Source organism: Pipistrellus kuhlii, unplaced genomic scaffold (genome assembly GCF_014108245.1).
Source record: "Pipistrellus kuhlii isolate mPipKuh1 unplaced genomic scaffold, mPipKuh1.p scaffold_m20_p_42, whole genome shotgun sequence".
NCBI classification, from domain to species: domain Eukaryota; kingdom Metazoa; phylum Chordata; class Mammalia; order Chiroptera; family Vespertilionidae; genus Pipistrellus; species Pipistrellus kuhlii.
The window spans coordinates 235,974-254,043 of NW_023425543.1; the positions used below are offsets into that span (position 1 = coordinate 235,974).

The 18,070-nt window shown below is 46.8% G+C and overlaps 1 protein-coding gene across 2 annotated transcripts in view; it reads right to left on the minus strand.

The window, feature by feature from the left end:
• Positions 1 to 1,492: 1,492 nt before the first annotated feature.
• Positions 1,493 to 18,070, minus strand: part of LRRC28 (leucine rich repeat containing 28) — a 34,427-nt gene continuing 17,849 nt past the window's right edge. The window contains exons 6-10 of one of the 2 annotated variants that reach the window (XM_036411783.2): positions 15,455 to 15,661; positions 12,141 to 12,243; positions 7,242 to 7,417; positions 5,901 to 6,060; positions 1,493 to 1,709 (exon numbers count right to left, since the gene is read on the minus strand). In XM_036411783.2, coding sequence (XP_036267676.1) covers positions 1,637 to 1,709; positions 5,901 to 6,060; positions 7,242 to 7,417; positions 12,141 to 12,243; positions 15,455 to 15,661 — 719 coding nt within the window. In that variant the 3' untranslated portion in view covers positions 1,493 to 1,636. The remainder of the gene's footprint in view (positions 1,710 to 5,900; positions 6,061 to 7,241; positions 7,418 to 12,140; positions 12,244 to 15,454; positions 15,662 to 18,070) is intronic. The other variant, XM_036411784.2, reaches the window with a different exon arrangement.

Sequence of the window (18,070 nt, forward strand, 5' to 3'; positions counted from 1 at the left end):
ATATCGGCATCCCAGCGAGAATCCCGAGTATCGGGTTAGCACGTGTCATTTTACGACATGACTGTGGGAGGGTGAGAGAGAAAGACGGCTGGCAGGTAAGTGATAGGCAGCAGCCACGTGGGCCGGAATCACATCTGTGAGGATTCACGCCACGTTTTTCACCTGCCAGGGTACAAGCACGGAGGGAGCGCTTCCGCTAACACCTCCGTTATTCTCCAGGATGAGACAAGTGCTAGGTTTTGATGTCGATCTTCAGTACCTATTATGCTCGACGCCTTTGCAGGCGGAACAGGCCAAGTCAGGAGATGGACAGGGGGAGGTGAGAGCAGTGGAAGCACAGCTGGGACACGTGTAACGCTCTGCCTTCAGCGTTCTGCGTGGAGTCTGCTTTCCGGGCAGCGGGGGGGTGTGACTGTGAAAAGATCACACAGTTGTCAGTAACGAGGTAGGATTTTTAGCGAGGTGAGAACCGAGCATGACAGATTTAGGGCAGAGAACAAAGTTCCACAAACGGAATTTTAGACAAGTCTGACATTTTTGTGAAAATACTTTTCCTGCCAATTCAACCTTCTTGGTTCCCCCCTTTCCATCCCAACTTAGAGGAAACGCTATATAATTAAAATATTTAAGAATATATGCCTGACTGGTGTGGCTCAGTGGTTGAGCGTTAACCTGTGAACCGGGACACGGTTCAATTCCCAGTCAGGACACATGCCCGGAATGAGGGCTCGGTCCCCAGTAGGAGACACGCAGGAGGTGGCCAATCAATTGATGCCTCTCATTGATGTTTCTCTCTCTCTCCCTCTCCCTTCCACTCTGAAATCAATAAAAAATTATTTTTAAAAAATCTTATCAGGAAAGCAACCATTTCAATGATTCTTTTCCTATAAACAGTATTTCAAAATCAGTGTATTTTTATTTCTAGTCTACATTTTTATTTTTAAAATCCCTCATAAAAGTCCCTTAACATGTTGCGGAACTTACAAACTAGGTTATAACTTTTCAAAGGCTGTATACGGGCACCCTGCGGAATCATCCCCGAGTCTAACTTCTCTGCCAACTCGGGGTCCCCCCACACCCTTTACTATTCGTGTTATTGAGGCAGTGGAGCTGGCTGAAATTTGTTATAAACACGGAGAATAACCTCGGGGGGGGGGGGAATTATTCTCTGGGGGGAAGGAAGAGAACACTAAGAGTATCATCGAGTTAGAATGTGTTCAAAAGTTCACTTGACAATATTATCAAATCCTAGCTCTTCGGGGAGCTGAAGCTTGCTTTAAATTCGATTCGGGGAGACACGTCTAACCAAATCGTTTCCGTCTGAGACACTTTCATACAAAGAAACACACACGAGACAAAGGGTCCTTGACTTGGAGGCAGGATGTATTCCAACGGGGGGAGGGGGGTGGGGAAGGGAAGGGAGGGGAGGGCGCAGGCCTTTCAGCTCCGAAGCTCGGTCACCACACTTCCAGAGAGTTCTGCGGAGCCCCCGCACTGGACGGGACGGGACGGGACGGGACGTGAGGGCCTGTGTGGCCTGGCGGGGCGCCCCTGTCCCTCCGCCCGCAGACGGCGTGTGACCCGCAGGCAGCTGCAGCGTCCGGTTGGCAGGCCTCCCAAGGCTCCTGAGTGTTTATCAGCGGAGTAGGTCAAAAGTCTGCAGACACTGGGTGGAGCAGCAGTAAGCCACAAAACTCACAGTTGTCCTCCTGGAAGTGGAAAAGAGGAAGAGAGAGGGACACGGTGAGTTCAAGATCAAAGCCTCGGGCTTCGTTCCGCTACAGACGGTCCGTTTCTTTGTCAGAATAAAGGATGAGGTATGGCCAGCACAGCATGCAGCAGAGATGCCCGTCTCCTTTGGGCATAGGTGGGGTGTGTCTGTGCCCCCGTTATTAACAGTGATCAGATGACATCATAGTCCCCCCCTCCTCCCTCCCCCCGCCCCGCTAACAGCACATGAAAAACAAGCGTTCTGCATGCTACGGTCTGAAGTCTGCTTTCTAGAACCAACAATAGGAGGACAGCATGTCAAACGTGTTGTAAAAATCACAAAGCCCAGCCCGGCTGGTGCGGCTCAGTGGTCGAGCATCGACCTATGAACCAGGGTTGAATTCCCGGTCTGGGCACATGCGCGGGGTGTGGGCTCCATCCCCAGGAAGGGGCGAGTAGGAGGCAGCTGATCAATGATTCTCTCTCCTCACTGATGTTTCTATATCTCTCTCCCTCGCCCTCCTTTTCTGAAATCAGTAAAAAAATAAATTTTTTTAAATCATGTAACAGAAAACCTCGCCAATTTAATTAGAACACACACACACACACACACACACACACACACACACCAGAGAGCCTAAAAACCATAATTTTAAAGACTTTACCCTATAAATGTAGTCACAGAGATTGGCTGTAGAGGGAGTTTAAAAATCTGAATAGTAGAGATTGAGAGTCCTTTTCCCAGCAAAGGCTGAGCTAAAGGGAAATTTATAACACTAAACACACTTATTAGGGGAGGGAAAAAAGCTCTAAAACCAGTAACCTGAGTTTCCACCAGGAAGTTGGAGAATAAAGAGCCATTTAAGTCTAAAGCAAGTAGCAATCATAGCGCACGCTCCCTGCCCGTTACGGAATCAGACTAGAAATCAGAGGAGGGACTCCAAACGTGACGATCAAACACCCCAGTTCTCTGCCCTTTTCTAACCTGTCGGTCAAACGAGCTGTTTCCTGTGGGTTAAAGAGGAAAGTCTCAAAGGATAAGACCTCACAGGACCTGAATGGAAACGCAAACTTCAGCAAATCAAAAAAAAATCTGACATCAAGTGGGAATTATTCTGGGGCGGGAAGGCGGGCGCAATGTTTGAAAGCCAATGCCATCCACCCTATCCACGGGTGAACAGAGTCAAACGCGCATGGTGTCCATGGACTCGGAGGAAAGCGTTTGAAAAAATACACCCCCTACTCACGCTAGACACGCGGCAAACTAGAGATAGAGGGGACCTTTTCCAATTTCATAAACATCATCGACAAAAAAGGACTTGCTAATGTCCTACTCTGTAGTGATATCTCCTTCCACCACCTTCGTCAACACAGTACTGGAAATCCTAACCACTGTAATAAAGCAAGAAAAATAAAAGCCAAGCCGATGAAAGAGGGAGAAATAGAACCGCCAGCCTGTGGACTGCTAGCTGAAGGGAGAACCCCCTAATAACGTATTGTATCTGCTTGTTACATTTATGTTACCTGATTCGTGAGCAGACTCTTCCCTCACAGCCCCCAGAAGAAACGCATCCTGCCAACACCTTGATTTCTGACCTCCAGCCTTCAGAGCTGTGAGACAGCAGATAGCTGTTGTGTCAGTCAGCATTTTGTGGTATTTTGGTGCGATATCTCTAGCAAACTAGTACACTACTCTGAAAAAACATTCGGTAGCCTGATTACGGATTGGGAAATACAGAACTTGTGAGAAGCAGACATGCCTGGGAAAAGCCAGATGCATGTTGTTATGTTGAACAAGAGTCCTCTAAGTTGATGTCTTTCATTTTAATAAATGAACAGTAAGTTTTGGGAATGAAAATTTGCTATCCCTATAAGGATCAAAAGTTATCAGTAGATGACTCATTCTTCTCTGCGGTAGATATTTAAAGGTTTAGGTATTTATCATTTATGTGAAATTACAATAATTTCTTTTTACTTTACACTGCACTAATTTAGGTTTGAGCTAACACTTGTAAGGGACGTGGTGTTTTAGAAGAATATTCAACATGTTCTTTCACAACAATGCCAGATGTCCATATTAATGTAGACTTTGGCTGAAACAATACTTGATTTTAGGACAAGCAACACCAACAGACCTCAATATATTAGAAAACTTAGAAAAATAAGATTACCAAGACCTTTGAGAATTTATGACATTCAAAATATTGATTTTACTTTGAGCAATAAGGTCCTGAGATTCAAGTATTTGGTTTTCAGTTACCAAAAAAGTCCTTTAAAGGCTATGGTGGAAACCGAAGTCGATGCTTTTAATACAATCTCCATGGCAACATGGGAAGGAGCACAGGCTGGTGGACCAGATGAAAACCACGAGCTCTCAATTTCAGACCAAGCATTACCTCGCCACAGAAAGCCATGTTTATAGCTCAGCGTATTATCTCTGCTATAAACACAGGCACTATGGCTTCGCTCAACCAGAGGGCACTAACTCCTAGGTACTCGATACACACATTTTATTAAACGACCACTATTAAATTTATGTGCTGAGACAATGTAAGATTATCCATACTGAATTTCTAGAAGAAGCAGAAGTAAATGGTATTTGAAAATACTGAGTAAGTTTCCCAGTTTCATGTAAAGATAATACAAAAATGACTTCATTTGAAGGGCCTTCTTTACTTTCACCAATTAATTAGCGCGACAAAAGAAAGTCTGTCTTTTTTTAAAAATAGGTATTTAGAATTTTATCAGCTATTAACAGTGCATCCTGACCACACTGAATTGTTTTCCTTTTCATTTTTTCGGTAAGAAAATACCTTCTATAGGAAACTGCAATAACAATGCATTAGAATTTTACTACAGCTGAATGAATTAGATGAATTTTCTAGTACGTCTTACTCATATAAAGATACTGATATTAAAATTTGCTTATATACACAATTTAAAACAAAATCTCAGATCAGATTTTGAGTGGCAAACACACAATGCAATATATAGATGGTATATGATAGAACTGTACACTTGAAACTTACATAATCTTATTAAACAATGTCACCCCAATAAATTTAATTTTGAAAAAGTCTGTGAGCTACAGAAATAAATAGTTAACATTTACTTAGTCTTGATTACATAGCAGGCACCATCCTGGGCTCCTGACATGAATCGTCTCACTTAAACCTCACAAAGACCTTATTAAACAGATATTCTTATGATGCTCATTTTACTGATGAAAAAAATTAAGCTCAGAGAATTTAAATAATTTGCCCAAGATCTCCCAGTGGAGAGGTCAGGGTTGGAGGCTGGATCCCCAATATGGGGTGTGCAGGAGGCAGCTGATAATGATTCTCTCACCATTGATGTTTCTCTCTCCCTCTCCCTCTCCCTCTCTGAAATCAGTAACAAATAAAATAAAAAAGAAATGATTACAAAGGAAACACCTCTTGACAGGGAATAGAGGTAACGAGTGACCTGGAAAACTGACTAACCCAGAACACCACCTGGGATAAATAAGTACGGTATTATAGCACCTTTTTTTTTTTTTAACTTTGAAAAATGCAAACTTAGAAAAATCTTAAATTTAGAAAAATCTATATGCTATGGCTGTGCTAATGGGGGAATTTTTTATTTGCTGTTCTATTTTTAATTGTCTGGTATTCTTTTTTAAACTACCGGTATGGCGTTTTTGACTTAGTGAACATTTTTAGCAAATTCAAGGCATTGTGCCAAGAAGCAGAAAGTGGCAAGAGAAAGCCATTTGGAAGGGTTAGAAATTCAACACACTCACATACTCTCACACACACACACACACACACACACACACACACACACCGGTCAGCCACACACTTTCAGTTAGCAACACCCATTGCATAGACGGGCTGGGCTGGTCCCATTGTATAATAACTATCTGGTTCTTGCAATTCCTTGTTACCTGAAGACTACTTTGAACAGGGGAAGAGCAGAAAAGCATGCCTGCAAAGCATGAGCTACTCTCAATAATGTATGCCATAAAACTGTTCTGTGTATGAGCAAAAATGTTTCCTCATGATGCTAAAAATGCGCACGTTTCATTTAGCACGGCCTTTGCCCCTATGTAGCTGCTGACTTCACGGTACTTTCCTGCGAGGCACCCACCCCTCCCCGCACCCCCACCGGCGCCCAGGGATACACCCCGGTGCCCACGTGGGCATGATTACCCCTGGTGCAGCCCCGCCATCGGCGTCTCTCTCAAGGGAAAGAGCTTGGGGTAGACGATTGTAAACATGGGCTCGCTACACCGGTGGCAGTGCCCCAGGGGGCAGTGCAGCAGCTCCAGGAGACTTCTGGGTAACGAGACGGGAGACAGGAAGTTCAGATCTGGAACATAAGAGAGAGACAAGCATGCATGAATAATAATAATTAAAAAAAAAAAAAATCAGAATGCTTTACAGTACCAGGCTTTTAAATATAGTTCTTTGTTACCGAGTGAGTTCAGTTAGTTAAAAGTACCGCATGCTGGAAATTCTTTTATCTGTCAGGCATGGAATAAAAACGGAACATTATTTAGAGATGAAGATGCTTTTACATTTCTGATACTAAGAGGAAATCCACATCGGCTTTTAAGAGCAACCAAAAGCTGCCATGAGGAAGAGGCAAGGAAAGAACAAGAGCAAGAATTCTTTAAGAACGAAGATCAGAAAAGTGTGATTTTACCAGAGTGGGCTTGTAAACTTCTATAAGAGACAGAGAATAAAAAAAGGGACTGGATTGGAGATGAAAATGGGCTTTCAGTAAGTTCTTCCTAAATCTATTGGGCATTTAGAATCAATCAAGTTAAATCATATTGACTGAAAAGAATAAAAAAAGGGAAAATAAAAATGTAAAAGGAATGAAAAGCAACGAAACCAAGTTGCCCCTCAAAAAAAACTGCCCCTCACTCTTTGGCTCAATGGGTAGAGCGTTGGCCTGCTGACTGAAGGATCCCGGGTTCTATTCTGTTCAAGGGCACAGGCCCGGTTTGCAGGCTCGATCCCCAGTAGGGGGTGTGCAGGAGGCAGCAGATCCATGATTCTCATCATTGATGTTTCTCTCTCTCTCCCTCTCCTTTCCTCTCTGAAATCAACACAAATATATTTTTAAAAAATAAGTAAAAATTTAAAAACTGGATTAAATGGTAAATTTTACTTCTGTGTATTTTTCCACAACAATAATAAAAAAAAAAAAAAAGGAACAGTGAACCGAAACCGGTTTGGCTCAGTGGATAGAGTGTCGGCCTGCGGACTGAAAGGTCCCGGGTTCAATTCCGGTCAAGGGCATGTACCTTGGTTGCGGGCACATTCCCAGAAGGGGGTGTGCAAGAGGCAGCTGATTGATGATTCTCTCTCATCGATGTTTCTAACTCTCTATCCCTCTCTCTTCCTCTCTGTAAAAAATCAATAAAATATATTTAAAAAACAAACAAACAAAAAACAGGGAAACAGGTGGCATGACACAACGGCACAGGTCCCTGGAGGGGGCAGACAGGGACGGGGGGGGGTGGGGGGGGGGGGGCCCCGTACCTTTGAGAAGACTGTGGTAGACGTGATGCAGGCGCCTCATGGCCAGCTCCTGCAGCGGCAGGATGTGGTCCTTCTCCGTCCCTATGGCCTTCACCTCGGCGGGGAGGAAGACGGTGAGGGGCCCGGATGAGAAGGACAGCAGCTTCCCCTCGGAAACTTGGACGGGAGCCCCACAGCTGCGGAGAGACAGGCATTCACCGCCAGGTGAGCGACGAGGAAAGGAAGACACGTGCAATAAAACATGTGCTTGTCAAAATATTGTATATATACATTGAACATATGTAAACATCTGAAGACGCCGCTGAATTGCCAGAATGCTTTGCAAAGCGAACAGATGCTCTCCCGGGCTCCTTAATAAAACCTGGCACAGCCTGGCCGGTGTGGCTCAGTGGTTGAGCGTCAGTCAACCCATGAACCAGGAGGTCACAGTTCGATTCCCGGTCGGGGCACATGCCCGGGCTGTGGGCTCCACCCCCCAGTTTGAGGGGGGAAGGGGGGGCAGGAGGTAGCCGATTCATGATTCTCACCATTGATGTTTCTCTCTTTCTCTCCCTCTTCCTTGCTCTCTGAAATCAATAAAAATATATTTTTTAAAATAACAAAAATTAGAAATAAAATAAATAAATCTACGCTGTCCAGCTGAAACCCAGCTAAGCCACTGCTGAGGTCTGGGCCTTCCGGCGAGGACAGACTGAGGGAACTTTTCCTCCTCGGATCCACACGGTACGGCCTGTGAGCTCTACGTGTCCTCATTTTAGGACCCTCTTCGCGTTTATGTTTATTGACGTTTTCAAAATTAAAAGGGGAAGAAAGGACACGCTGTTAGGTTATAGGGCCGTGGTTTCACAGAACTTGCTGGCGTGGAAAAACACCCTGCGGAGCAAATAGATTTTTAATAGCAGACGATACCTTTATGGGAGCCGTTCGCAGGCTTGTGGTGAAAACGCTCTCGGCCAAACCTGCTGACTCAGCCAAGCCACACCCTGCTCCCTGTGGCTGCTCAGACCCAGGGCACAGAGGGCCTTGTTCCTTCAGGATTACCCGCACTCGGGCGTCTGACCTCATGCCACCCCCTGCCTGCGACCACTGGGCTGCCTGAAAGTCTTCACACGTTCCTTCCCGAACGACCAGCAGGCGCCAGCGGACCTGGCTCTTTTGCAGACGTAACCTGGGACAACCTCCCCCCCCCTGACCCCCGCCCCCGGGGAACGGGCACTGAGGGAGAGAAAAGAAGCCCTTGGCTGGATGGCTCATTAGGAAGGCCCTTCGTCTGCTCATTCCTTCCACTAGGAGATGTTCCCACTCTTCGCCAGCCAAGCGAGATACTTAAAGAAAACAAACAGCCCGGCCGGTGTGGCTCAGTGGTCGAGCATCGACCTATGAACCGGGATCCCCCAGTGGGGTGTGCAAGGAGGCAGCCAACTCCACTCCGTCTTCTCTGACTAACATTAGAATCATTGTAATCGTTTCGTTTTCCAAGGAAAAGGAGTCATCTTGATCATTTGTTCTCTCTCTTTTTAAAAAAATATTTTTTATTGATTTCAGAAAAGTGAGACAGAAACATCCATGATGAGAGAGAAACATCAGTTGGCTGCCTCCTGCACGCCCCCTACTGGAGATGGAGCCTGCCCCCCGGGCGTGTGTCCTGACCGGGAATTGAACCATGACCTCCTGGTTCATAGGTGGACACCAAACCACTGAGCAACACCGTATGGGCATAATTCAGCAGACTCTGACTAACGCCGATTCAGCTCTAATGTGAGGGAGCCTCACGCAATCAGCTGAGGGCCTTAGGGAACAGGAGCGAGGTCCCCTGAGGGAGAGAAAGTTCTTCCATTCAGTGTCCTCAGCCTCCAGCTGCCTCCTCAGCTCAGCTCCTCCCTGGGCCTCCAGCCCGCCTACAGATTTCACATTTGCAAGCCTTCACCATCAGATGAGCCAATTTCTTTTTATCTTTTTTTTTTTTTAATCTTTCCTTAACGTATTTTTATTGATTTCAGACAGCCATGGAGAAGGAGAGAGAGCGATAGAAATATCAATGATGAGAGAGAATCATTGATGGGCTGCCTCCTGCACGCCCCCTAATGGGGGCCTAAAACCCGGACAAGTGGCCTTTATTGGAATTGAACCGGGGATCCTTCAGTCCGCAGGCCGACGCTCTATCCACTGAACTATACCAGCTAGGGTGAGCCAATTTCTTAAAATAAATTAATCTCCCTCTCCCGCCCACCCCTCACCTCATTCTACTGGTTCTGTCGCCATGGAGAACACATGGTAGAAGAATATTTGTTTCCAAACTTTACAGCCATACTGCAGTTCGGGAACCCTGAGCACAACCATAAAACAACGAAACAGGCCAATCATTGGTGAGTATTTACTTCATCCTGTTATTGCCGTGGCAGCTGCTGCTCTTAACCCGACTGCAGACGGGCTCAGCGTGGGTCCGCCTGAAGAATTTAATAATACAGAGGAGCAAACAAAGGCTTACAAACTCAAAACCAGATTCTGCCTAGCGCTCTCCTGGTCTCCAATAACGAGGAAGACAGGGGTCTGACTGACGCTACCGCAAAGGCGCATTAGCAAGTAAGTGGATCCTCATCTTGCATAAGGTCGAATTTCCCTCTGACAGTTCTCTCAGAGGAAGTTCCTACTCTCCCTGACTGGACGGAAAGAGCTAACTAAATCCAGTTCAGGATCCATCTATGAATGCCTTCTCTGCCTAAGAGGAGAGAAGAGCAGCAGGTGGAGAATGCAGGCTGCAAGGGAGGGAGTCACAGGGGTTCGGGACCTTTCCGCTCGCCATGGCCAACCTCCCTTGACCACATCAGAGACTAAATGACACTCACAAAGTGATGCAGGAGAGAAAAAGTTCTTTCCTTTCTTTGTGGTAAATTTTATTGATTTCAGAGAGGAAAGGAGAGGGAGAGAGAGACAGAAACATCTACGATGAGAATCATGGATCGGCTGCCCCCTGCGTGCCCCACAATGGGGATGGAGTCCACAACCCGGGCATGTGCCCTGTCCAGGAATCAAACCGTGACCTCCTGGTTCATAGGTCGATGCTCAACCACTGAGCCACACCAGCTGGGCCTTTAAAGGAACAATTCTGGAATAGAAGGACCAGAACTGCACCTGTGACAACTGCATGCGGAGCTACTAGTAAGAAAGCCAGCAGACTGAAAATGCCTTTGGGGCTTGGCAGGTGGGACTGCCTCCACTCCCAGACTCCCCGTGTGAGAAAGGTGACTGTGTGGTGCTCTCCTAATAGTAATTTATTTTCTCATGGCTAGTATCAAGGGAAAACGTTATTACACTACTAATAACAACCATCGAACGTAAGCCCCTGGCTAAAAAATCTGCATATTTTGCACTACTATTGACTGTCCGCAGAGATTTGGAGCTCTCAGAAAATTCGCTTTCTCTGCTACCAGATACCAAGTCAAGGACTGAAAGCTCTCTCCCTGCTCAGAACCAACAGAACTTTCTGGCAGTCAGCACCACATCTAAACATGGGAGCAGAAGGCCCGCTATCTGGATCATGGCACAGCCTAAAGACATCTCAGTGCCATCTCTGAAGGCCGGCTTGGTGCGGGCGCCCTGCCTCATCCTGGGGCTGGCCTGCATCACTCCCTGTCTTAGTGATGGGCCCTTCCTCCCCCGGAGGACCTCGTGGGGATCAGTGACAGGAGAATCACAGCTGTCACACCAGCTGCAGGAACCGCTGAGCTGCACAAACCACTGTGCTTCCCAGGGGGCTCTGCCGGTCGGCGCCTGGCTTGTGTTTCATCAGCCTGCACAGGCGCTGACCTCATCCATCCAGGGCTCCCCCGAGATCACAACCGTGTCATTTCTCCCCGGGGAGGCGGCTACGCCGAGGCTGGCACTCTCCGGAGCGATGGCTGCTGGGTGCCCGTCCCCCGGAGCCATGCCAGCAGGGGCACTGCTGTGCTCTGTGCACCAGCCCATCGCCAAGCCCTCTCTGGCCAGAGCTGCCCATGGGGAGAGGCAGGTCAGGCAGGGTGCTGGGGATTGTGAGCGCAGAGCCAAACGTGCTAAGTGGCCTCGGAGGGGTCCCCAGCGTCCTTTGGCTGCTTGAGTGAGGGGAGCGAGGCCAGAAGCAGGCTCTGGAAGCTGGCTTATATTAACCCCAAACCCCTGTGGGAAGCACTTTAAGGTGGGTCCATCCCACTATTATGGGAGGAGCTAAAGCTGACTTTTTTTTTTTAATTAAAAAAAATATATATGTATATTGATTATTTTAGAGAGAGGAAAGGAGAAAGAGAGAAACATCAATGAGAGACACATTGATTGGCTGCCTCCTGCACAGCTCCTACTGGGGATGGGCACGTGGCCTGACCAGGAATGCAACCAGAATGGGACACTGCTCAACCACTGAGCCACGCCAAGAGGGCCGAAGCCATCTTTCTAAAAGCCCGACTGAGAAGAGAAGGTAATTGCTGTTCTGAAAACAGGGCCTATCGCTCCCCATTGAATGAAACATCTGCTTTGGCTGCCGGGATCCTGATCTGCACGAGGGGCTATTTCAGACGCTGAGTCCTAAACAGCCCAAGTGCTTCAGGGCTCGATCCGAGGGCGGCCCTGCAGGGGCGGGCCGAGGAGGACAGCCTTTACGTTCCTGCTGACGCCGCCGTTCTGGGACTGACACCGAGCTTAGAAGGATGTGCAGAGATTTCTTGAATGACAACGCTCCAAACTTGCTTGCCCCATATGCTTACGTCTAAAGGTATGTGCTTTCGCATATGAAGGACAGAGATAAAACTGAGCAGGATTATCAGGTCAGTGCATCTCTCCCTCCGCTAGATCAAGCCCAAATGAGGAGACCAGAAGCAAAGGCGGCAGAGGAGCTGGACCGCAGGCTGAGACGCGACGTCTGCTCACCCGTTGCACCCGACGACCTTGTTGTACAGGTAGGACGGCAGGCCTTTCAGGTGCGTGTTGTTGTCCACGTACACGTACTGCAGCTCTCGAGATCGACCTAGATCTGGGTCAGAAAGCAAAGCGCTGTAACTCCCACAGCCACGTAACAGGAAATGTGAAATTCAGTGCAACGACGCGGACACCACCCAAACACGCTCTCAGCTCAGGTGTGCCGTATGGAGTCCCGAGGACAGTGGTCGGCAAACCGCGGCTCGCGAGCCACATGTGGCCCTTTGGGCCCTGGAGTGTGGCTCTTCCACAAAATACCACGGCCTGGGCGAGTCTGTTTTGAAGAAGTGACGTTAGAAGGAGTCTAAGTTTGAAAAATGTGGCTCTCCAAAGAAATTTCCATCGCTGTCCTGTTGGTATTTGGCTCTGTGGACTAATGAGTTTGCCTACCACTGTCCTAGAGGACTCAAGGTAAGTCTCTGCTCGAGCTGATGCAGCGGGAAGGCATGTAGGATACTCATCATGGGAGCCCCATCTTGGAGTCAGGCACCTAGGGTTTGAATTCTCATTTTCTTGTGTACAAAATGTGTGTCCTTGATGTTACCATCTGGACAAAGGGGGGAATAATGCTGCCTCTTCAATTCAGGGGGAATTACTAACACAGTTTCTGAATGACCAAGTGGAATTCTTGGCACCCAGCCTTCTCCAATATATGGCAGTTATTATCATTCCCGTGATTATCAGTAAGTGATATTTGGAGGTGTGCCCTCCAGGAGAGGGTCAATTAAGAGAGAATTCTTCCCCTAGCTGGTCTGGCTCAGTGGATAGAGCGTGGGCCTTTCAGACTCAAGGATCCCGGGTTCCATTCCAGTCAAGGGCACGTACCTTGGTTGCGGGCTCAATCCGAGGCCCTGGTCAGGGCGCATGCAAGAGGCAACCAATCAACGTACGTCTCTCATCATTGATGCTTCTATCTCCCTTCCTTTCTGAAATCAATAAAAACATATTTTAAAGAATGTTTCCATTCTGAAAACAAAATTTTCGCTCAGTAACTAACTTTGAGAATCTTTTTTTTAAAAAATGATTTCAGAGAGGAAGGAAGAGGGAGAGAGAGAGAGAAAAACCTCGATGATGAGAGAGAATCCCTGGGGATTGAGCCCAGGAGCCGGGCATGTGTCCTGACTGGGAAACAAACCATGACCTCCTGGTTCATAGGTCAATCACTGAGCCACACTGGCCGGGTCTCTGGAAGATGCCAGTGACCCGCCAGCTAACAAGATGGGTGTGTTTTCTTCCTCCTATTAATTTTAATGGGCCGATGTCGTGCAATAAAACATGTCATGCAATAATACCCTTCCCAGTTCCTGTGCGGGAGTGCTCAGTACGTGAACTTCATAAAGCGAGGAAGTGAACATCTGCCCAGATGTGAAAGCCACAAAGAACTTCTTCATGTGGCTTTCTAACGCGTCCAAAGTGTTTTTCCTCTCTTCCTTCCAGGCGCCCAGATCAAAGCGCTGTGACTTGCAAATTAGCGAGAGCTCGCGGTCTTGCACAGACTCCAGCTCTTTCTCCTTGAACTTCAAGGCCCTGGCATGTGCGGTGCACATGGCCGCCCAGGGAACACAAAGGGCACTGTGTGCGGGGCGCTGGGTGTGTAACTGGCCTGTAAGAGCCGGCCCGGCCAGGACCAACAGGGTCTGTTTACTGAGACCCGGCCAGCGTGAGCCTCATTCCTTCCATCAAAGATGAATGATGGAGTCTCTTCAAGAAAACGACAGACCGAAATGGGGTTGTTTAGAATGATCTGTCAACGTTATACCGATAATCAGAGTTTGGGAAATTGGATCTGTAACTAGTCATAATGACATTTTTAATGCCTATAAAATGTGGGTATCTTCGTAATGAATGGACAGTAATTGGTAGTCTATTCAGAAAATATTTTAAAAAGCTAATATAAACTACCTACAGGAGCCCAGGCAGTGTGGCTCAGTGGTTGAGCATCAACCCAGGAACCAGGAGGTCCAGCCCACATGCCCAGGTTGTGGGCTCCATCTGTGACGTCAGGAGGCCTCCAGGTGTGACGTCAGGAGGCACTGCCAAAGCCCAGTGGTGAAGGAAGTGTTTAGCTCCCTTTAAAAGCTCACCTCCCTGTGGGACGGTTCCGCTTCCAGATTTGGGGCAGGGATTGCAGTAAGTCCCAGGAATTCCTTCAGAGAAGATGCTGGGGAAGGAGACTCATCCTGATGGTCCAGCACAGACTGGGGGTTTCACGTTGAAATTCGTTTAAGTGGCACTTTCGTTTCTTACCAGTTAAAATAATTTGGTTCTCAGTGAAAATAAATGTATTGTTTTATTAAAGGCCCATGTTTGTTTACACATATTATGTCAGAACGGGCCAATTACAGAAGTCCGCAGTGGATAACGTTCCTTATTAGCCAGAGTGACATTGTGTGTGTGTGTGTGTGTGTGTGTGTGTGTGTGACCTGAGGATATTTTCCCATTGATTCTGAGAGAGAGTGGAAGGGAGGGGGGAGATGGAGAAAGAGAAGCATTGATGAGAGAGAGACACATCGACTGGTTATCTCCCGAAGGCCTGGGATCAAGCCTACAACCGAGGTGCATGCCCTTGACCGGTATCAAACCCGGGATCCCTTCAGTCCATGGGCCGATGCTCTATCCACTGAGCAACACCAGCTAGGTCCAGTGACATTTCAAGCTCGGTCTTTAAAAATGTCTAGTCTGCTTACCTGGAAACACTAACCATTAGAACACCCGATACAAATTTTTCTACATAGAAGCCCACATCTAAGCAGGTATGTCTGTACGAGTGGCCACCCTTCCATGTAGCTCTATAACCCCTGTCAACTGTAATGTTCTCTACGTGAAAAATATCACACATATGTGGACACACACATACAGGGTGTCCCCAAAATGTCTGCACACTTTAACCGCGGATGGCTCAAGTCTGAAAATGAAATGTATTTTGATCAACACTGCCTTTATAATTATTCCAAGTGCGCGTAGACAGTTTTTGGGACATCCTACATATGTCAATCCTTTCTCAGAGCAAACCATCTCATATTTCACACGTTTTGTCCCTAATCACATTTTTCGCACAGATTTTTTTTTTTCTTCTTTTATCTCAAATCCCGACATGAACTCGGGAAGGCAGGAAGCCTTCTTCACGGCACAGGTGGGTTTAAGAGAGGAAGCTCAAGGCCAACAGAATGGAGAAAACGGACCCCTCCCTCCCAGGCGAGGGCCCAGAGGTGTGCTGTCTCGGTCTCTGCCTCTGGGCTTGCCCGCGGCCACACTGGCCCACTCACCAAGCGGCAGAAATGCGAGCCGGTTTCCGGCCATGGAGAGCTCATTGAGGCTGGGCAGCTGGCAGAGGTGGCGCGGCACACACCACAGCCGGTTCCGGTCCACGGTGAGGTACTGCAGAGAAAGGCACAGGTGAAGCCTCTCGGGTAAAGCTAGCAAACGATTGGCAGAAATGTCTAGTGTCTGCAGCTCCTTCAAATCGCCAACCTCTACAACCAAAATCAGAATGAAGATAAATCGCATCCTCATCGCGGCAGGCAGGCCGATTAAATCAAATGAATCAATACTGCAACAGTTCACCCAATTAAACCCAGTGGCTGCAGCTACTTCCACAGACAGGAATGGGGAGGCCCGGGGTGAGGTCTAGTATGCGAATGATCCAACCTGGGCAGGTGTTTTTAAAGGAGCCTGCCAGAATTGTTTTTCAAAAAATGTTTTTATTGATTTCAGAGAGGAAGGGAGAGGGAGAGAGAGAGAGAGAGAGAGATAGAAACATCAGTGATGATAGAGAATCATGGATCAGCTGCCTCCTGCACACCCCCTACTGGGGATGGAGCCCACAACCCTGGGCAAGTGCCCTGATCAGGAATCGGACCCTGACCTCCTGGTTCATAGGCTAACACTCATCTACTGAGCCACCCCGGCAGGGCAAGTATTATTTCCTTTTTAATAAAATTGTCTATAATTAATTTTACCTTTTAACATGACTGACGCCTTCAAAAATATCTATTGATCAGTCACCCTGAAATTAGTGTGATATTACTGATAAAGAGTTTCAATGCGTCCTTTTTAGAATATCAGTGGAACCTGACTCTTTCCGGCTGGTCTCCCTGTCAGCACCTACTCCCCACGGAGTAAACACCAGTGTGCAGACTCCGTTTCCTTAGTGTGCCTAGAATGATCCTAACTTCGCGGCTGTCGGCATGGCTTCTTTTTACGCTAGAACCTCACAACTCTGCAGCTACTTACAGAACACCCTGAGAATGACTTCCTAGCTGCCACGCACTGATTGCTCCCACGAAGCATACAGACAGTGCGGAAGTGCAGCTCCTCGGGAGAACGCAGCAGGCTCCCCCCGGACCATCCCTCTCGGCTGGCGCACGCTGACCTCGTCTGAGGTCTAAACGGGAATGGGAGGGAAGCCACCCGCGCGGTGCAGGGCAGTGACCGCAGAGTCAATAGCAAGGCCGGGTGTTTTTTAAGCACTGGCTTTTTCCGCTGCCGCCAAGTCTGCTCTAACTGAAGCTGCCAGGTAAGGGGGAGCGCACACACAGAGACATAAAGGGCAAGATTTCAGTGTCCGCTTCCGTTCTGCGTACTAGTGTGTCCCTCTGTATGCTCATTCTCTCTCTCTCTACCAATAGACCGGCGTTGCAAGGCCCATACTCTGGTACGTAGAAATACATTCAAGCCATAACCCTATTACTCATCATCCGTGCAACTTTGGGTTACTTATTCAGGTATTTAGATGAGATGGTTTGATGTTTAAAAAATCATCTACAGCCTGGCTGGCGTGGCTCAGTGCTTGAGTATCATTCTATGAGCCAGGAGGTCATGGTTCAAGTCAGTCAGGGCACAGGCCCAGGTTGCAGGCTCCATCCCCAGTTAGGGGGTGTGCAAAAGGCAGCCGATTCATGATTCTCTCTCATCACTGATGTTTATCTCTCTCCTTCTCTGTTCCTCTCTGAAATCAATAAAAATATATTTAAAAAAATAAATAAGAAATCATCTATAAAAACACCTGACTAACATGTACCTGAAGGGATTAAATATTCATAGATTCAACAAGACATGGCAGAAAACAATTACTATTGTATTTATTTTTAATTTTCAGCTCATTAAATCATATTTTTAAAATGTAAATTCTAAATATAAGGGCCTTTTTAATTGATGTAAGTTTTATCACAGAATCAATTATGAACACAGTACATTCAAGGTTTGTTATGTTTAACATAGAGAAAGGGGCTCTCAGAAAGTAGATAATCTTTCAGAAAATGGGTAGGACTACCTTGGTCAAGTAAAAAAATTAAAACCAGTCATAAAGAGCTTGCTATATATTCATAAGAATGTGTGGCAGGTTATGTTTAATAACAATCAATCACAAGAAAGAATAAAATTAACAATACCAGAAAGCTCATTGAAAAAAAAATCTATTAACTATGCATTTGTCTAATAGAAGTAACATCAAACAAGCAATTAAAAAGTCCTCTTAATTAGGAAAGACAATAACATATTATTTGGGAGCTTTAAAATAAAATGCTCTAAACCACCTGACATCAGAGAAGCACAACAGACACTGATAGGACTGAAATATTTATGTCTGGGTGTCAAACTTGGCAACTAATTCCCAATAGAAATTTTAAAATGTGAAAGACATATTAAAAAAAAAAAAAAAAATCACTGCCCTAACCAGTTTGGCTCAGTGGATAGAGCTTCAGCCTGCAGAGTGAAAGGGTCCCAGGTTCGATTCAGGTCAAGGGCATGTGCCTTAGTTTCGGGCACATCCCCAGTAGGGAGTGTGCAGGAGGCAGCTGATCGATGTTTCTAACTCTCTATCCCTCTTCCCTCCTGTCTGTAAAAAATCAATAAAATACATATTTTTAAAAATCACACTGTTT